This window comes from Trichoplax adhaerens, genomic scaffold (assembly GCF_000150275.1).
Source record: "Trichoplax adhaerens TRIADscaffold_7 genomic scaffold, whole genome shotgun sequence".
NCBI classification, from domain to species: domain Eukaryota; kingdom Metazoa; phylum Placozoa; class Uniplacotomia; order Trichoplacea; family Trichoplacidae; genus Trichoplax; species Trichoplax adhaerens.
In genome coordinates, this window is record NW_002060949.1 from 5,404,995 (window position 1) to 5,425,919 (window position 20,925).

General features: G+C 31.9%; 2 protein-coding genes across 2 annotated transcripts; both read left to right on the forward strand.

The window, feature by feature from the left end:
* Nucleotides 1–5,969: 5,969 nt before the first annotated feature.
* Nucleotides 5,970–11,573, forward strand: TRIADDRAFT_27750 (uncharacterized protein; the record flags this gene model as incomplete). The annotated part of the gene is made up of 16 exons (XM_002114163.1): nt 5,970–6,119; nt 7,220–7,329; nt 8,369–8,418; nt 8,614–8,749; nt 8,896–9,009; nt 9,080–9,138; nt 9,235–9,365; nt 9,487–9,561; nt 9,660–9,776; nt 9,898–10,149; nt 10,343–10,435; nt 10,536–10,640; nt 10,795–10,910; nt 10,996–11,056; nt 11,154–11,274; nt 11,374–11,573. 16 exons carry the CDS (start codon nt 5,970–5,972, stop codon nt 11,571–11,573), a joined length of 1,890 nt encoding a protein of 629 aa, XP_002114199.1.
* Nucleotides 11,574–14,778: 3,205 nt separating this feature from the next.
* On the forward strand, nt 14,779–20,925 carry TRIADDRAFT_27782 (uncharacterized protein; the record flags this gene model as incomplete). The annotated part of the gene is made up of 16 exons (XM_002114164.1): nt 14,779–14,928; nt 16,822–16,931; nt 17,780–17,829; nt 18,019–18,154; nt 18,281–18,394; nt 18,469–18,527; nt 18,621–18,754; nt 18,863–18,937; nt 19,052–19,168; nt 19,288–19,539; nt 19,722–19,814; nt 19,920–20,024; nt 20,147–20,262; nt 20,348–20,408; nt 20,506–20,626; nt 20,726–20,925. The coding sequence occupies 16 exons, from the start codon at nt 14,779–14,781 to the stop codon at nt 20,923–20,925; spliced, it is 1,893 nt and encodes a 630-aa protein (XP_002114200.1).

Genomic DNA, 20,925 nt, shown 5'->3' on the forward strand with positions numbered 1-20,925 from the left:
CTAATATTAAATTTATGAATAAAAATTTAAAGTTAGCAGCACTTCTTTCCATTACTAAGTAATATAAAATGAATTTTAAAGAAACGGTGAACAGACCTTTGGAATTTCTCTAGATCCAAGAGCCCGAGGTCCATCACGTGCAACAAAGTCACGATAAGCGGCTTTATTACCTAAATTTTTGGCACCAATGTTGGTTGCCTCAGGATCTGGTTTTTGACTAGTTTCGATTTTGGAACTGTTGGCATCTGGCTGATTTTTACGGGGTGTACTTTGTGATGTTTCTAGTGACAATTAGCATAGGATACTTTTATTGACATTTATTCCTATTAAGTTACACTAAACTATTTTAATATAGATTACCATTATTTAGTTTGCTTACTTTCCGTTTTGACAGGAGTTTGAACTTTAGATAATTTATTAGATTTTTCTTTCGATGTACTTTGTGATATTTCTAGTGATAATATATCATACTTACTGATATTCATTCCTATCAACTTACACTAAATCGTTTTAAAATAGATAACCATTATTTCGTCTGCTTACTTTCCGTTTTGGTAGGTGTTTGAACTTTAGATAATTTATTAGATTTTTCTTTCGGTGGATCTATATCAACCGTTGAGATCTGGGCCTACAAAGGTATACAGTAATATAAAATAAATGGTAAACAAGAACAAAAATTTCGTGCTAACACAATATATACATATATATATATAACATAACTTTTAAAAACTTAAAATTACCTTTTCAGAAGGGGGTTCATCAAAGTCGTCATCGAAATATGTCTTCCGCTAAAGATAGTAAAAGAAAACCATCAGTACTTGCTTAAAGTGAAACTTTATACTAGATATTAGATTAGCAAAAGAAATCTTACCTTTCTGCTTGCTTGATCACTATTTTTTGGTTGAGGGAGTTGTCCATCCTAGATAAGATGAAAATTTAACAGAATTTAATTAGCATACAACATATATCAAAATTGAACAATACATGTGCAATAACGTTTGCTTTATTAAATATGAATTTAATATGTATTTGATAAGTGGCGCATATGATGCAGGTCATGCCAAATTTTTAACTAACTTTTTTTTTCTCTACGCAAACTGATCTATCTGTTTGTTGCACAGGTTTACTTCCAAAGAAATCTTGGACGTCAACATCTTTAACGTGCCGCGATTTGTCCTGGTTAGCCGACTTTGATGATTTACTACTGCTAACTTTGGGCACTTTCTTCTTGACTTCATCAGCTGAATCTTAAATAATAGTTGCAAGCATATAGGGTTAATCATAAAGTCAAATTAACATTGAATAATGCTTTACTACATACATAACGTAATAAGTATACAAAATAAGGTAATAAATTGGATACCTGAATCAGATAGTATACTAGTAGTAGCGGTGCGTTTCTTGCCAGATCTTGGTGCTCTTCTACAATAGCGGTTGTTGGTATAGTTGTTTTGTAAAATAATCCACAAAAAATTTCAAATTTTTAGTTTTCCATACGTTTGGTTTTATATATATCTATCTACCAATTAGTTATGATTAATCGTTTAATTGCTACAGCATATTAATGCAATATCAGAAATCAACATTACAAATAATGGCAGTAGAACTAGCACACCTTTCAGTACGTCACAATAATATCCTGCTCATAGACTATCAATTTTAGAGTGAAATGTACAATTGTTCTTTTTGAAAATATCGCAAAAATAAATTTTCATACCTAAATCTAGGGTTATCCACAAAGTCGTCATCGTCGTCTAATTAGCAATGAAATTGGGATTTAGTAATAGTGCAGTGCAAATACTGTAAGTTTCTATATCTATAGTATCGTGTTATAGCAACCAATCTTAGAATAATAATATATCTACACATTAAATCATCATCCTACTATGATGTCCTAGGTTTATATACAGTATGTGGGCTTTTATAGACTAAGAAATTATAATTTATATATAATTTACCGTCATTTTTGTTTTTTTTTAAGGCATCTTTTTCCCCTTGTTTATTTTTCTAATAATATAATAATATATTTAACATACTTATAAAATACTTATAAATTAATAATATCCTAGCATTACTACTACTATATATGCTAATAGTGAATATTATTAAATCATAAAAATCGTAAACGGCCGATATCAACTACAGGTACAGCGCTAATATGATGCAATTGATCGAAATATGAGTAGAAACTTGATTCAGGAAGTAATTATTTATTAATTACTGTAGAGTGCTCTTGCAATTAATTACAATCTTGAATTGGAGGTTGTTTTATAATCTCGTATTTTGGCATAATTAACATCTATAGTATCTACACAATCGATGCAAGCACAATAGCTATCTGCATAAGCATTCTTGTTACTTATTGCAGGCTAGTGAAAGATCTAAGAGGTGATTATAATTATTGTTATCGGCGTATTACATTATGATTATATACCTTCTCAGGGGCTTTCGCTTTCTTATGCGTAGATTGTTTTGATGTGGAAGCCTTACCACCAAAGTATTTTCTAATATCCTATTATAATAGTATAGATGTGCTCGACATAAATAAATCATTGACTAGTTAGCTTTAGTATAATTTGTAATTAAAATTAATGTTATATCGGAAATTGGCAGAGCTATAGCAGAGTGAGATTATCCTGATATACGCGTATACAACGTATGTAGTTGATATAGTGTTACCGTATAATCATTTTTCACGATACATTAGTAGATACAATATTGTGTAGAAATGGTTGCTCCACCAGTGGGTGAATAATAGAATGATGAGCAAGTTGATTGTTTGTATCTACCTTTCAATGATGTATTTGTTTACGGTCATGCTTGTAAAATGATATTTATCAGCAATCGGAATTGAAATCTAAGATGACTGTAAGGAATTGATAATATAGATTTAATGAGTAAATTGCTTTATCTTAGCTTTCAATGAAGTAGTTGTTTATGATCATGCCTTTAAAAGTGTATTTATCATCAATCGGATTTGAAATCTACGATGGTCGCAAGGAACCGATAATGTCGATTTGGCCCTTTTGATCAGAGTTATAAAAGATATTTGATAATAAATTATAGGCAAAAAAGTACCACTATTGCATGTATCTTGATTGATATACATTGCAACTATATCACAGCAAACTAACGTATACTGTACATATATAGTATGTGTTTTACTGTTGGAAAGCAATTTTCCGTTATGATTGATTGATATTTAACTACAGTACATGAAAAAATGATACTGTAGGAGGTAAGCACTGAGCTATCACTCTACCAGGATTGGGCCTTGAATAGGCACCGAATAAAAATAAATTTAATCGACAACAGAAGTAGAATTACTGTCACTTTACAGATGTTTGGGAATCCTTTGTCATCAGATTGATCCTTTCCTACTGTTAAGTTAAACTATTCCGGTCTGATGTCTCAAGTCATCCAGACTGCATGGCAATAGGCATAAAATAACTCCTTCAACGGATCTGTGCTGACATGTGGATCTACTGCATTGATTGCAAAGCTACCAAAGCCCGTAACCTTTGTCCATGTATGCGTACTATCAATATTATTAAGCCTTGTCACTCTTGCAAAAGCAAGTAGGTATTACTCAATATTTTATTGCATCTGATACGCTCAGTTTGAGGTTACTTCTTCTTGACTGAGCTGGTCGGTGTCTATGTGTGATTACTTTGCTACAAAACACCAACAATCTTTGTCCACGTACTATCCATGTTATTATTCAATTCCTGGACTCTTGCAAAAGCAAATAAGATTAGAAGGTGCTACTCAATATTTTATTGCGTATATACTCAATTTGAAATTATTTCTTCTTAAGCTGATCGTTGCCTGTTGCTATAGCTACGCAGAGATAGTTAGCTCTGGAATGGTCGAGTATAAGCGTCACGACACAAAGTAAAATTGAAGCTGAACTCATCCTGCCATATGCAGCTAGCTGGATACTAGCCAATAGCTAGTGAGTGAATAGCCAGCCATCATCCCTTAAGCTTACAGTAATTCAAAACATGAACAATCTATGCCTAGCTGGCATTCAGTACATAGACTATTCATTCTATAATTAACGTTCAATAACATTAGCCATGATTGAAAATTAAAGCTATCCATTCCTACCATTTTCACCAGTGGTCTAAAGAAATGTTTTGGCTTGACGTTTGACAAACGATGACTTGATGTTGATGTGACACAAGGTTGACTCACTGCAGGCTCTGATGAGTTTGTTTGAAGCAGTAGAGGCAAGCGAAGTGAGTGTATTCATTCGTCCATATCGGTCATGTGACCTCTGATGACGTAAGCTATGGCGGGCACCGTATCCGGATTTTCATTGGTTCTAGCATGGAGTAGCCGCAGTGCATATACAGTACTATACTGTAGTCCATGGTTCTCCTCGAGTAGTCCTTGCTTCTGTCCATACGGTTGCTTGTAAATTAAATTTTATTTTACAAGTGGACTTTAATCGAATGTGGAACCCTGATGAACACTTTGACAGTGATCACTGTCGAGCAAACTGCAAACTATTTAACGTTTGGAAGTTTTATTTGATCTATCAAGTTCGCATGATATTCATTCGGAACTTGTATCGATTTCTTTCTACAGTGTAGTACGATAGTATTGAAGTATGGCAGCAATGCATGATTTACTAGAACATAGCTTGTCACTTTGTCACTTTGCAAGGTAGTTGAAAACACTTGAGCTTTCTCTTTACTCGATGCCCACTAGACAAACAGAAACATGAACTTTGTTACTCAAAACTGTCGAGTAAAGTTCCTAAACTACGATTGCACAGTCGCCATTTTTGCTCGTATAAAATGCATATAGTTGTGGTTGTCTAGATCGCTTCATAGAACTACAGCTATGAATCGATGATCGTATACGCAGCTACCATAGTTGGGATCGAACAGTTGGTTTTACTTGTGTAGCATGAATTACTAGACGACTAGATTGATCTCTTGTACGATAGTTCACATACAGTACTACTACTGTAGTTCTCAGTACAGGACAGCAAGTGTTTCTTGTTTACTTATACACGTACAATGAGTATTCAGTATTTATTATTTCTAAGAGCACGCATAATTATTTTATACCATGAAACGTCTAGCTTATTTGGACGATGATTAATCATGCATGAACTACGTATGCTTACAGCCATGTGCTAGTGTATAGCTGAAACGACCAGTAAACTAGTAGCACCGGATGTTTTAACATACTAAAAGGATCATTCGTGCTCCCTTCCTCTTGACTGTTTCCTTAGTCATTCCTCATTAGACATCAACGATATAATAAACGTACCTATTTTACAAGCAACTGTACAGTACTGTGTGGACATCTTGCCTAATCGATTTAGCATTCGTGCTCCCTTCCTCTTGACTGTTTCCTTAGTCATTCCTCATTAGACATCAACAATATAATCAACGTACCTATTTTACAAGCAACTGTACAGTACGACATCTTGCCTAATCGATTTAGTAATGATAGATCTGTACGATGGAGAAGCCCATCGATCAAAGTGGCACCCTACTGCGGCTTATTCACCACTCCATCATAATTTTGCTAGACTGCAGTGGCTCGCTTTCTTCTTGGCGCTTGTTGTCATGTCACGATGACTAGGCAACTTGTACTGTGAGTATGGTAGCGCGCTGGCCATCCGCTGTCCATTGATTTAGCACTTCCTCCTTAGGCACGTCTCAAGCAGAGGATAGTCCAACCCTTGAGACTACAGTGTACAGTACCCTGTACTGTAGCTCCAGCTACTGTGCACTGTGTCGACGATACCCCTGCGCCGCCGCCCGGTAACTGAGTGGCTATAGTACGTATAGTACAGTATAGTAGGGTATATATAGAAAGCAATCGGCGCTTGTAGCGACAGAAGTACTAGTGGACTGAACTAGTCTAGAGCTCGCTTGAAGTTCATCTTTGCAATCTTTCCAACGCCACATCCACCTTGCAAAGTTTGCAGATTTATATTCCAAGATATGGGCCTATTATCCAACGGAACACCATTAACTTGGGATGAGATTAAAGAGTATGTTGCTTCTATTAAAAGCCAAGGAATTCGCCAGTTTATTGCAATCTATCATCGATTGCTCAAGCGTCAAAATGACATGCTAAAATGGGGCGATGAGGTAAAAAAAAAATGATCTTGTTGGGATACAGATGTATACGATTCATGTCGTTATTCTGCCACAAATGGAAATTGATAAAGTTTCATGATACTTTTATTCATCCAATGAAATAGATTCATTGGTATAAAATACACTGTAGTCTACACTTATCATGGACGTAGCGTTTTGATAGTCATGGGTATATTAAGGTTACAAAACTGCTTGAAAATGGACTACCGGTAAAAGAAAACACGCGTATAGACTTGCATGCGGATGATTCAGTCGAAAAATAGAACCCTCCTCCCCAACACACACTTCATCGTGATAGCGGAGAGTGGATCAGGATATCAACTTAACATACTTTACTGTAACTCAAATCAAACATTTCGTTAACGTTCATAGGAGTAATTAATATATTAATAATACTGTATGTATATATGTAAATGAAGATCGATCAAATTCCTATGCTATTGTTTTTTTGTACTTTAGCGGTTATCGCTCCATTGGATTGAGAATAAATTAATTTCCAGATTACGATAGTATTCTTGCCATATTTTAATTAATATCAAATAAGAATGGAGAGCATCATCTAGATTTAATACCCTCCATTAATTTAATTAATATATTAATCTCATACGCACGCTTAAATGAAGATCGCAGAAGTTCAATGACATTGTTGTTTTTACCTTCTCGTTTATCGCCAATACTGTATTGTGTAGTCAGTCATGCAGATAGATGGATAAAATAATTCACCCACCCAATATACAGTACATACAGTAGGTTGCAGCAATATTAGAGCAATAGTTTAGTATCCAATAATCCAATGCTGTAGACGCAAGATCGTACAGCCTTGATCTACATACAAAACTGCTCATCAAATTGATTAAAAAAGAAAACTTGAGTCAATCGTGTATTAATTTGCACGTCCACTGTACAATAAATAAATTAAGAACAATAAACAATACGAATGGTAGAATCCGCTAGTAACACAATTGTATTCCTGTAACTATATTCTTATTGATCGCTTTTAAATGAAATTGTAGGATTGTTATCAACTTTTCTTTTATTACATCGTTTTTAAAATGTCTCTCAATTTTTTGCCCAAATTTGGTATCTTGTAGATTGAATATATGGTTGTTAAATTTGATCATAAAAATAATACTGCAAGATTGTACTGCGAAGCCGATCAATATCTTGATGTATTACAAGAATTGGAAAGAGAAAATCCCAGGTAATGGATATTTTTCTATTAGCACGAATAATAAATACAGTTGATTTGTGCAAATGTTCAATACATTATACAGTAAACCCCTTTCAAAGGTTGGACTATATGATGATTTTGATGTTGTACTGTATATTGATAAAAGTGTATGGAAGTACAGTACATACGTATCGCAGCAATTGTTAATATCACATATACTGCATTGAGGTAGAGAAAATTGCACGTTGCAGTTTTCATTAATTTTATTATCTCTGAATATTTTTCAACAAATTGAGTTGGCATACTTTAGCAGGTCATTTTTTTCCCACCTCTTCGAGCATTAGTGTTTATAGTAAAATGGAAGATAACGTATATAATGATATCTAAATTCGTAGTGATAATCGCCTATACTACAGTATTCAATAGGATGATATGGTATGTATTCGTATGTTGATGATAGTATGTAAATCACATGTGTACTAATTTTTATTTTTGAATTTTTTTTTTATAACAAATCGGAAATGAGTTAATAAATATCAGTAGATCAATTTATCCTCGTACAGAGATAGATACGAAATGATGTAATCTCTTCTAGTGTTTGTGGTTGTAGCAAAATATACTTCTGTCGAAATTTCTCAATAATGTTGGACTATTCGTCAGCTTCAGATCGTAAATTGTATTGCTAATAGTAATCTAGCCTACTGTAGATATCATAGGTGTACAGTACTGTATCGTTAACTAATCAAGCATTGCATCATTAGTTGATTCTGTTTCAAGCTTGCTTTACATTATATTAAAGTGCTCAATTAACGATGTATTTCTACGCCTACCATAAATGTAGGTTAAGATGCAATGCTAGATTAAACTCGTATTCAACCATTTGCACAAAAAATTGTTTAATTATTTTCCGTTGCAATTATAATTTCTTTGACTATAGCTATTACTATCTTTATGCAATTGACAGCTTTACTCTTATTACGTTGAACGTTGTTAATCTCGCTATCTGTTTGATAGAAATTAATTCAATAATTGACGCATTTTTGTTACCTTACATAAATATATAAAATAGCGCCAATCCTACCGCGTGGAGACCGGAGTATGCTAGCTATATGCTGGAAGGTAATTTATCTAATTTATGGTACATCTGAGATGATAATATTCTAACATGTAGGCCGCCGTTAGTGTTTAGCATAGAACTGGAGTTGCTAAAGTCTATTATTGGATACTCAACAGCTTAATACGAAGCGTATCAGTACATAAGTTGATGTAGATATCACCGTTTAAATGATATTGCACTTTTTTTTAATTTATTAGCTACACCTGGGCAACCGTATTTAAATGAGCTAACACAAATTAATACCGTTGAAGCTAATATGAAACGAAGACGTCGTGAAATTACCGAATTACTCCATGAAGATATTATCCCTATGACTCTAACTGCCTTTCCCAGGTCTTTTTTTGCTATCACAATATTATATAATATACAGCCATATTTAATTAAGTAAATTTTTCTTAATGATTATCAAGGTATCAGATTGGCGGATTGATTTAGTAATCTTTGCTTAAACACTGTTTAATTAATTTATCATTCACTAGATTGGGTTGCCCAGATTTTACTCATCCTGTTTACAAACCTGACATAACTGAAAATTCTTCTTCTCGATCTCTCTTTTTCCCAGAGAAAGCTATTAACTCACACCCTCGGTTTAAGTAAGAAAGTCTAATTGTAGAAATGACTTTAATTTCGGCGAAGTAGAAGTTTTTATTTTTTTAAAATTAGGTACTTAACTCGAAATATACGTCTCCGTCGGGGATCTAAAATAGCTATCAATGTGCCAGGTAGATTTCGATAAATGTAGCATCGTACTTATTGATTAGCTGAAGCAAAGCCCTATATCCCTGTTGATAATAACCATGTATTTTCAATAATTTCAGTGTTTCATGACGTTAATACTCCGAAACCTTTCGTAGAACATCTCCAGTATGGTGAAGAGGCTGTTGATGGTAAAGAAGATCATATATACTTAGATGCAATGGGGCATGGTATGGGATGTTCTTGTCTGCAAGTATGTAAATGTTCAGAATATGTGAAAATGATGGATAATATAGTAGCCATTATCGTCCGCTATTCTTAATTTCTGTAAAATTTTTTAATCGTATCATTCATTCATTCATGCTATTGACTAGGTGACATTCCAAGCTTGTAGTATTGATGAGGCTAGACTGTTGTATGATCAACTTTGTCCTATATGCCCAATTGTGGTAAATTAAACATTGCTGTAACTGATATACGGAAGAACACAAGAAAAGTTAATACATAAATATGATGGTCATATATTTATTTAATAATACTTTTGTAGTTGGCATTATCAGCTGCATCACCTATATATCGTGGCTTCTTGGCTGATGTAGATTGTAGATGGAATATCATTGTAGGTTCTGTCGATGATAGAACTAAAGAAGAACGCGGTTTAGAAGTAAGAACGAAGTCATATTTCTAAAATTATCTATCTTATGATCTTTCTTAATTAAACTACTACCGCAATATTGGATGATACTACAATTACTTATGTTGAATTTTTTCATTGCATATAATAGCCACTTAAAAATAACAAACATCGAATACCGAAGTCTCGATATGATTCTGTAGATTATTATCTGTGTCCAGAAGGACAAGCGTATAACGACATTGAATTAGTTTACGATAAAGAATTTTGTGAGCAGCTAGAGAAGGCTGGTGTGGACTCAATATTAGCTCATCATGTTGCTCACTTATTTATCCGCGAACCTGTCTCGGTCTTCAAAGAATTACTAGAACAAGATGATGTAAAAGATTCCGATCACTTTGAGGTAATATTTTATAATAGACTACAGTTAAATAACACTGTATGATATCATATTAATATTAAGATAAATAATATATATTAAATGAGTATTAAAGATTATAGAAAGTAATCTAATTCTCAGGTCATATAAATATAATGATTACAATATTTTAAGTGTACAGTACTTATTTTATATATATTTTTTACACCTTCGCTAGAATATACAATCTACAAATTGGCAAACGATGCGCTTTAAGCCTCCACCACCAAATTCTGATATCGGTTGGAGAGTAGAATTTAGACCATGTGAAGTAAGAAACTTAGATAAAATAGATAATGTAAACCAGTAAATAATAGAGTAGAAATAATTTTAACCTAAAAAAAAATAATTAATTCTATTTTAAACTCAAGGTTCAGCTAACGGAATTCGAGAATGCTGCTTTTGCAGCGTTTATTGTTTTACTAACCCGAGTTATCCTAACATATGGACTAAATTTTTATATGCCAATGTCAAAGGTAAAGTTATTATTACATCAATGAACTACTAGTAATTTTTCGTAGTCCATGCTACATCTTTTAACTGTTCCTAAATACTACTATACTGTCTCACTTCTTATCAATTGATCCAATTAATCGCCAAAAATGTATTAAATGATAATTTAATCGATAGGTCGATGAAAATATGCAAACAGCACAAAAGAGAGATGCAGTTCGTAATGGCATGTTTTATTTCAGGAAAGATCTTGGAAAAGGTAAACGATTTCGAATTACGACATATTTAAATAAGTAATAATAGATTTATCATAATTATCATTGGAGATAATATTAATAGAGATACCTTTCTGAAATAACATCTAGCACCATCAACTAGTAGCCCACCAGACGAAAGCGAATATGAACTTATGTCGATTAATACGATTATTAACGGGAAGGTATGTCGATTTCAGTCAGATTGGTTATAGTAGTAATTACAAACTAGTATTTTCGTTAATAGAGTAATAAATATAAAATTTTGAACATATTTTACAGGCTGACGGCTTTCCTGGTCTTGTTCCTTTGATAAATGACTATTTGGCTAGTTTATCTATTGATTTTAACACTCGGTGCTCATTATATAGATATTTATCGTTAATTCAAAAGAGAGCTTCTGGTTAGTTATGGGATAATAATTATTATTATTTATTTTATATATAAATTATGTACTAAGTATCTTGAATTAATTTGGATTTATTTATATATTATATTATAGGTGAGCTAAAGACAACAGCTAAGTGGATGAGAGATTTTGTAGCTAGTCATCCGGACTATAAAAAAGATTCTGTCGTCTCTGAAAAGATTAATTACGATTTACTGTACGCGTGTAACGAAATAGTACAGGGCAAACGTCAAGAATCAGATTTTATTGACAATATGGAATCGAAAACTATAGATAGTTTTTCTACTACATAAGAAAGAAATTCATAGTAAAACGGGTACAAGCAAATCATATATTGATTTGTATTGGGATGGTTCTCGCTTAACTAGAGAACAAGTTTTTATAGATCACGATAATATATAGAAAGCTACGATACTTATAGTAATAACCATTATGCTATACATGTTTTTATATTTACATTATACCGTTGAGTTATGAGGTAACTTTTAATAGCTTATACAAAATGTTATAAGACTATTATATTGATATTATCATTTACTCATTGTGTTCATCGATTTTACAGTAGCTAGCAAAAAGTAATATCTTCTAAAGTTACAGTTACGTAACTTTATTTTGCATTATATATCGTCGGTAACAATCAATACATTGTTACTTTCATTTTATTATAATATTAATTATCTTCATGTACTCATACGTATTATTGCAAATTTACACAGTACATTTGAAATCGTACCTTTATTGTTAATTTAGATTTAGTATTGATTACATATACGTATATCTTCGTACTATAAGTTGCTCAGCTCGTATTTAGCCGTTGAAAATCTCAGGAGTATACGCTCGTATCTACTTTTCCGTAATATATCTTTCTTTGCTTAGTATTGCCTATTACGTGTTAATCTTAACGTCTGTAGGATATATACTCGTATATTAGATTGCTGTCTAGTGTCCATTATAGTCATATAATGTTTTAATTTACTAATGCTTAGTGATTTATAATTAGCGTTTTTTACAATGAATGGATGTCACCTTATTAAATTACCACTTCAATATAAGTCAGTAAAAACTGAAATTTCAATAGTTAGGAATGTTGAAAATTAATGGTGAGATGATAGTATTAATAATGAATTAAATCGTTAAGGGCATTTAACTTTTATTATTACATTATGTTTGAAATAAGGATTATAGATGCATAAATGCTCTAGCATGTGTGTAACTCCACAAGATTAAATTGTAGCTGAAGTCATCCTGCCATATGCAGTTAACTACATACTATCACTTAAACGAAACTATGGTAGTATTACCCAATTTTTCAGTGAATATAATACACTCAGATCGCTTATTCTTAAGCAAATCGTTGGCTGTTGCTCTAACTACGTAGGTATAGTTAGCCTTCAACGGTGTTGTCTGAGCGTAACTACACAAAATGATATTATAGTTAAGTTCTGTCACATGCAGTTAGCTGCACATTAGCTATCACTTAAGCGTAATATCCTATATTCTATTGCATGCCACAGTCGCTTTTAAATTACTTATTCTTAAGCTGATCGATACCTGTTGCTATAACTAAGTAGGAACAGTTAATCATCAAGGGCTCTAATGTGACTGTAGCTACACAAGATGAACTAGCAGTTGAACTCATTCTATCGTATGCTGCCACCAGTTAGTTAAGAACCAGCCATCACTTGGGGTTAATAAAACAATAAATGTATAAATCGATACCCATCGGCATTTAATATATATGTTATAGAACATTCATTCTATAATTATATAATTAAAGTTATAATAGCTATGGTTGGAGCTAGAGCTATTCATTCTTATCATTTTTATCAACAATCTTAGAAATGTCGATGTTTCGGCTTAAAATTGGATGAGCGATAGTCGCTTTGACTTGATGGTGGTGTAACACTAGATTAAATTGATTCGCTACGGGTTCGTTAATTGTGAATTTGTGATTGGTTAGAGAGAAGCACTCGCTTAGGTAATCACTAACAAAGGGAATAGTTCTCTATCGTAAGCGTATGGCACTTATTGGTAGTGCTTTAGACATTTTTTATCGGTTGTATGGATTTAGTTTCTTTATTTCTTGAATAAAATAGGGAATGGCACTGTATTTAAATCGGCACCTAAAAGATAACTTTTATACCTGGCAGAGTAAAAGCCTTTATCGAGTTCAATACCCTATAATGACAATATTTGGTTTTGATGCAGTGTAAACTGGACGCATATAACGTATTTAGTACGAAAAATGATCAAAAAATGAATAAATCACAGCTATAAAAGAATAAGATACAAGATTAAAAGCTTGCTACTTTGAACAGAATAGTATTATAGTATATTCTGATAAGGCAGTGTAAAGTAAATCCGTATAATATATTTAATTCGAAAAATGATCAAAAAATAAATAAGTCACAGCTATAAGGCAATAAAACGCTAGGCTAAAAGCTTGCTGCTTTAAACGGATTAATTTTATAGTATATTCTAATGAGGCTTTGTCATTAATTTCTACTGCGTAATGCGATGTAGTTTTGATAGCAATTGTGCAACAATAGGTTTCGATTGTCATATACAACAGTAAAAAGCCACATTGTGCCTAATAGCCACCGGCACTTTGCAATTATATTCATCAGTACAGGACTTTAGCAATATACATGCATTATTGTTATAAAACTACTTAAGGCTAATATGTAATACAAAAGCTGACCATGTACTGCAAGTAGACTGGGTTTTGAAATTGGAATGGAGGTTGATTGGAAAGGATGATTAGTAATTATGATGTAAATAATAATCTTAAGTCTTACCAAAGGTACTGGTTACTTCATTCTATCAATAACATAAATCTGTCGGATAACAAATTTACATTCGGATATTAGTTTAGCACAAGTGTCGGAGGGTCGATCAAATTATATCTTACCTGACTTGTACATCGTTGTTGCACCCCAGGCATTTATCTTTATACAACCTATACGAGCCTAAACGTCTAGACTTGGATTTAAAATAATAAGCGCACAGAGCAACAGTTTTATCAAATATAAACACAGTTGTTATTGTGTGGAACTGACTGCTTTATTTCGTATCAATCTTCAAAACTTGTTGTGTCTGTTTCTATAGAGAGCTAGATAATAGGCTGACAAATTCAATCTAGGTTAGTATACACTTTCTTACTTGTATTTATATATTTGGTTCATATATCCTATTGTATACACTAAGGCATATTTTTATTATTCCCTTGGGTCTCTCCGACCTAATTCAATATTTATTTCTAGTGTAGAATCACTAAAATACCATGTAGCAGTCTAATCGGGCTGCGCCATAATGCTTGTTCTCTACTCTCTGTAAAATCAGTGACTAGAGTTTAAATTAGTCAACGCCTCCTAAGCCTGTAGAAGTTCTGCATCGGACTGGATCGATAACATTGCTTGATACGTACATTCTATCGTATAGAACATTAAAATTGAACTTGAACGTGAAAAGCCGTAGTAGATTTAGTTTAAAAATAAGATGGGTATATTAACTAACGGAACACCCTTAACTTGGGATGAAATTAAAGAGTATATAACTCTTATTAAAAGTCAAGGAATTCGCCAGTTTATTTCACTTTATCATCGATTATCAAACCGTCCAAATGACATATTAAAATGGGGCGATGAGGTAAAATTATATTATTGATACAGGCGTATGGTAATGGATTAATATTTAATTATTCTTTAAGATTTTATAATACTCTTATCGATGGAATGAAATGGATTGATGGTTAATTACAGCACTTTGATGTCTCTTGCTGTAAACGGTACTTATGTAAAACAAGTAGAACATCGATTTTTATAGATTTCCCACAGTTTAAATTGTAAAATATCCCATTTCACACTGCAAAAGAATCATGTATCAGGATGCTGTACAAATTACTAACTGAAATCAAACAGTTATCTAGCGTTAACATCATTAATTAATAGTGTAGTGAAATGAAATATGTAGAAATCAAGCTACAAAACTTCTAACAAACTTTGATTCTACTTTCTTGGCACTCTGGTAGACTTAACGAAACTTTGACATCAAATAAAAATTGAAGAAACAACCGATTAACAATTTATTAAGAAAACGTGAGAGAGACAGGTCAAACAACCTTCCAAATACTTAATTCTAAGTATTATAAGTAAAGAAATAAAAAAAAGCGACAGAACTGAAAGTATCAACAACCCAACAAAAAGAAGAACTTTTTCACTTACAACAGTTCGACCCCGAAGGCCTTTAAAATTCAACAAGTTCTTTAAAAGAATCTTCTTTTACTCTCTACTCTAAATTTTCTGATTGCACTATTATTTATAAGCTTCGCAGAGCCCTCAGTGGTATTTAAAACTAAACATTTATTAAGTAATCACTCTTAAGATCCATTTTAGAGAACTACTTTGTACCACTTAGGAAACAAAATCATTCAAAGTTCAGACACAATTTACCTTATGATTCCCTTACAAAACACTATAAAACCAACAAATTAACTATAAAATACATCAAGCTTCACTTCTAACATAATTCTTAATCATTCATACATTATAAAAGTCTAAAAATTAACCTTTAAACATCAAGATTTAGTCATAAAAATAACAGTCTAACTACTTAACAATCAACACAACCTCTGCTATTTGCCATCTTATTTTCTATTTTCTGAGCTAAACTTTCCTAATATAACTTTCATGTCACGTCATAAAATTTCAAAGTTTCAAATTCACAACAAAAAGTTCAAATTTCAAAAATCAACTCTTACAACATTTTCCAAAAATTAAAATCCAAAAATTAGTGGATAGATAATCAATGGATTACAGTAATAATTTAGCAACATCCAGTATCAAATGTTCTATACATAGTATCGTCTCATTGGCGTTTTATATAGTCGTAACCGAAGCCAAACATTTACTAAATGTTAATTTTAATAAATAAATTAATGTTATCTGTAAATAATGATCGAGAAAATTTAAGGTCACTATTATTACTGTAATGGGTAACTATACGCGTACATATTAGCCTGCGTTAACAGGTAGATAAATAGATAGATAATCAATATAATACAGTAGCGTTTTAGCAACAACTAATATCAAACAATCTACTATATATACAATGTCATTCATAAGAGCATTACCAATTCATGACGCTGTCTCAACTGATATTAAAACATTTCAGTTAACCTTTAACATCATCGATTAATTGATGAACGTCGTAAGTAAATAAAGATTGAGAAAGTCCACGATCATAATCTATTATACAGAATATCATTCATGACAACCTAATCGCAACGGTCTATCTAAACAAAGAGAACAGTTGTCAATTATCAGTTGTGTATCAATTTGCTTGATTTTAGTCATCTAATTTTATTTAATATACAATTACTTAATCTAATAAAATATACTGATGATTGTAGTCCACTAGTAACGCAATAGTATTACCGTAATTACGATCACAGTTAAATTAAATTATTCTATTGTTATCAATTTTCTTCATTATATCGTTTTGAAAGTCTGCTATTTTTTTCAATTTGATATTGTCTTGTAGCTGGAATACATGGTTGTCAAATTTGATCACGAAAATAAAACTGCAAGACTGTACTGTGAGGTCGATCAATATCTTGATATATTACAAAACTTCGAAAGAGAAAATCCCGGGTAATGCATATTCTTCTGCTAATTGTATCATATAGTTTATTTGTATAAATATTAAATGTACTATGGAACTAGTCAAAAATTATGATCATATGATGATAAATATTCATAGTAAATAAGTAATACATGTCTCAACATTGAATTGTTGATGTTACATACTGAAAGATACAAAAATTTAGATATTGCGCTTACATTATCACTGAATATTTTATAACAGATTAAAAATAATTAAATAAACATTACTAGATATTTTGTCCATTTCAAACGATAAATAGGAAACGATGCAATCTTTTCTAGCCTTAGCGATTACAGTAACATGAAAATGAACTAATAAACACTAGTAGATATATTACGCAACGTAATAGATAGATGAGAGAAGACGGAATCTCTTTCAGACTTGATAATGATAAACAAAATATAAAACAAGATGTAATTATAACAAAATTCGTCTAGTAATCGCCTATTCCTCATTGCGCTCTTGTCAACGCCCTTTACAACATAAACTGTATTCTTAACGCCAATCCAATATACTATAATGTCAGCTAATCAAATATTGCATCATTAATCGATTCTATTCTAAACTTACTCTTCACATCACAATAGTGTATTAAATCAACCGTAGGATCAATACTTACTATAAGTATAAGCTAAGATGTAATGCAAGATTAAACTATTCAAGCCCTAATCACATAAAATTTACATCAATATCTTACTACAATAATAATTCGATCTTTCTATGATTGAAAGTTTATTTTAAATGGATATGATTATTAACCTCAACATTATTTAATTGGTTGAAACTGATTGAAAAAGTTAACTCATTTTTATTACTTTACTTAATATTAAAATAGCGCCAGTCCTACCTCATGGAAGCCTGAGTTTACTAGTTATATGTTGGAAGGTGATAATTTAATTTATGCTACATCTAAGATGACTTATTCTAACATATTGGGCATCAATCAATGTTAAGCATAGACAAGAATAAGAACAAGAACAAGAAAAGCCAAAGTCTATCTTTGGAAGATGCATAGTTCAATGCAAAATGTGCATATGAAACTAACGATGTCATTTCTCCCTTTTTAATTCTTAGCTTCACCAGGACAACCATATTTAGGTGATTTAGCACAAATCAATAGCGTTGAAGCTAATATGAAGCGAAGACGTCGTGAAGTTATTGATTTGCTTGATGAAGACATTGTACCTATTACTCTAACTGCCTTTCCCAGGTCTCTTCAAACTATTGTATTGCAATACGCATGTAATTATATTTAAAATTGTTTTCTTAGTGATTATTCATAAAAGTATATCAAGCTGGATCTCAAATACTAATTGATTAATTTGTTATGAATTAGGTTGGGTTGTCCAAATTTTACATATCCTGCTTACGAACCTGATACAAATAAGAGGTCTTCAGCTCCATCTCTCTTTTTTCCGTGGGAGGTTGTTGGCTCACATCCTCGATTTAAGTAAGAAAGTAATTGTAGAATTATGGAATTGATCTTAAATTCGGTGAAGAAGAACTTTTACTTTCTTAAATTAGGTCCTTTTCTCAAAATATATATCTCCGTCGGGGATCTAAAGTAGCTATCAATGTACCGGGTAAATTTCAATAAAAATATATCGTACTTTTTGATTAGTTCAGGCAAAATCCCCACTATACGTTGATAATAAACGTGATTTTTCAAATTTCAGTATTCCGTGACGTCAATACACCAAAACCTTTCGTAGAACATCTCCAATATGGCGAAGAGGCTATTGATGGCAAAGAAGATCACATATATTTAGATGCAACAGGACATGGACATGGCAACTCTTGTCTGCAGGTAGTAAATACTCGTATCTAGTTATGTAGATTAATGAAAAGTATTGTAGCTACTATTCATTTCGGTATCTTTTTTAATCAACGTTATTTACTGATTTATGGTACTAACTAGGTGACTCTCCAGGCTTACAATGTTGATGAGGCAAGACTGTTATATGATCAACTTTGTCCTATATGCCCAATTGTGGTAAAATATTGAAAAATTAAATTTGCTATTGGTGATATACTCATAAACATAGGTAATCATGTGCACGTAAAATTAAGAATGATAGTCATGTATTACTTAATAATATATTTATAGTTGGCATTATCAGCTGCATCGCCTATATATCGTGGCTTCTTGTCTGATGTAGATTGTAGATGGAATATCATTTCGCAATCCGTTGATGATAGAACTAAAGAAGAACGCGGTTTAGAAGTAAGAACAAAGTCATATTTTTAAAAATATCTTATCGGCTTATCATAATTAAAAAAACAACTGTAATATTGAGTGATACCATAATTACTTATATTGAATTTTTTTATTGCATATAATAGCCACTTAAAAATAATAAACATCGAATACCGAAATCTCGATATGATTCTGTAGACTATTATCTGTCTCCAGAAGGACAAGCGTATAACGATATTGAATTAGTTTACGATAAAGAATTTTGTGAACAGCTAGAGAAGGCTGGCGTGGACTCAATATTAGCTCGTCATATTGCTCATTTATTTATCCGGGAGCCTATATCAGTCTTTAAAGAATTACTAGAACAAGATGATTTAAAAGATTCAGATCACTTTGAGGTAATAATTCATAATAAAGTAAAATAGCACTTTATAAGATCATATTAAGTTTAAGATAAATAATGTATGCATATTAAGATTATTATAGCGAATAATCTAATTCTTACGTCGTATAAATAATGATAATTATAACATTATAACTGTACAGTACTTATTTTATGTATTTTTTACACCTTCGCTAGAATATACAATCTACAAATTGGCAAACGATGCGCTTTAAGCCTCCGCCGCTAGATGCTGATATTGGTTGGAGAGTAGAATTCAGACCGTGTGAAGTAAGTAATTTAGATAGACAAATAGTATAAACTAGTAATTGGTAGAGTGAAGTTAATTTCAATCTAAAAGGGGAGTTAGATAATTAATTCTATTTTAAACTCAAGGTTCAGCTAACGGAATTCGAGAATGCTGCTTTTGCAGCGTTTATCATATTACTGACTCGAGTAATTCTAACATATGGACTAAATTTTTATATGCCAATATCAAAGGTAAAGTGAATACTAAATCTTTTTTAAGTGTTCCTAAATACTATTGTACTGTCTCACTTCTTATCAGTAGATGTAATTAATTGAACGTGAAAATGTATCGAACGATTTGATCTAATCGATAGGTCGATGAAAATATGCAAACAGCACAAAAGAGAGATGCAGTTCGTAATGGCATGTTTTATTTCAGGAAAGATCTTGGAAAAGGTAAACGATTTCGAATTACGACATATTTAAATAAGTAATAATAGATTTATCATAATTATCATTGGAGATAATATTAATAGAGATACCTTTCTGAAATAACATCTAGCACCATCAACTAGTAGCCCACCAGACGAAAGCGAATATGAACTTATGTCGATTAATACGATTATTAACGGGAAGGTATGTCGATTTCAGTCAGATTGGTTATAGTAGTAATTACAAACTAGTATTTTCGTTAATAGAGTAATAAATATAAAATTTTGAACATATTTTACAGGCTGACGGCTTTCCTGGTCTTGTTCCTTTGATAAATGACTATTTGGCTAGTTTATCTATTGATGTTGATACTCGGTACTCATTATATAGATATTTATCGTTAATTCAAAAGAGAGCTTCTGGTTAGTTATGGGATAATAATTATTATTATTTATTTTATATATAAATTATGTACTAAGTATCTTGAATTAATTTGGATTTATTTATGTATTATATTATAGGCGAGCTAAAGACAACAGCTAAGTGGATGAGAGATTTTGTAGCTAGTCATCCGGACTATAAAAAAGATTCTGTCGTCTCTGAAAAGATTAATTACGATTTACTGTACGCGTGTAACGAAATAGTACAGGGCAAACGTCAAGAATCAGATTTTATTGACAATATGGAATCGAAAACTATAGATAGTTTTTCTACTACATAA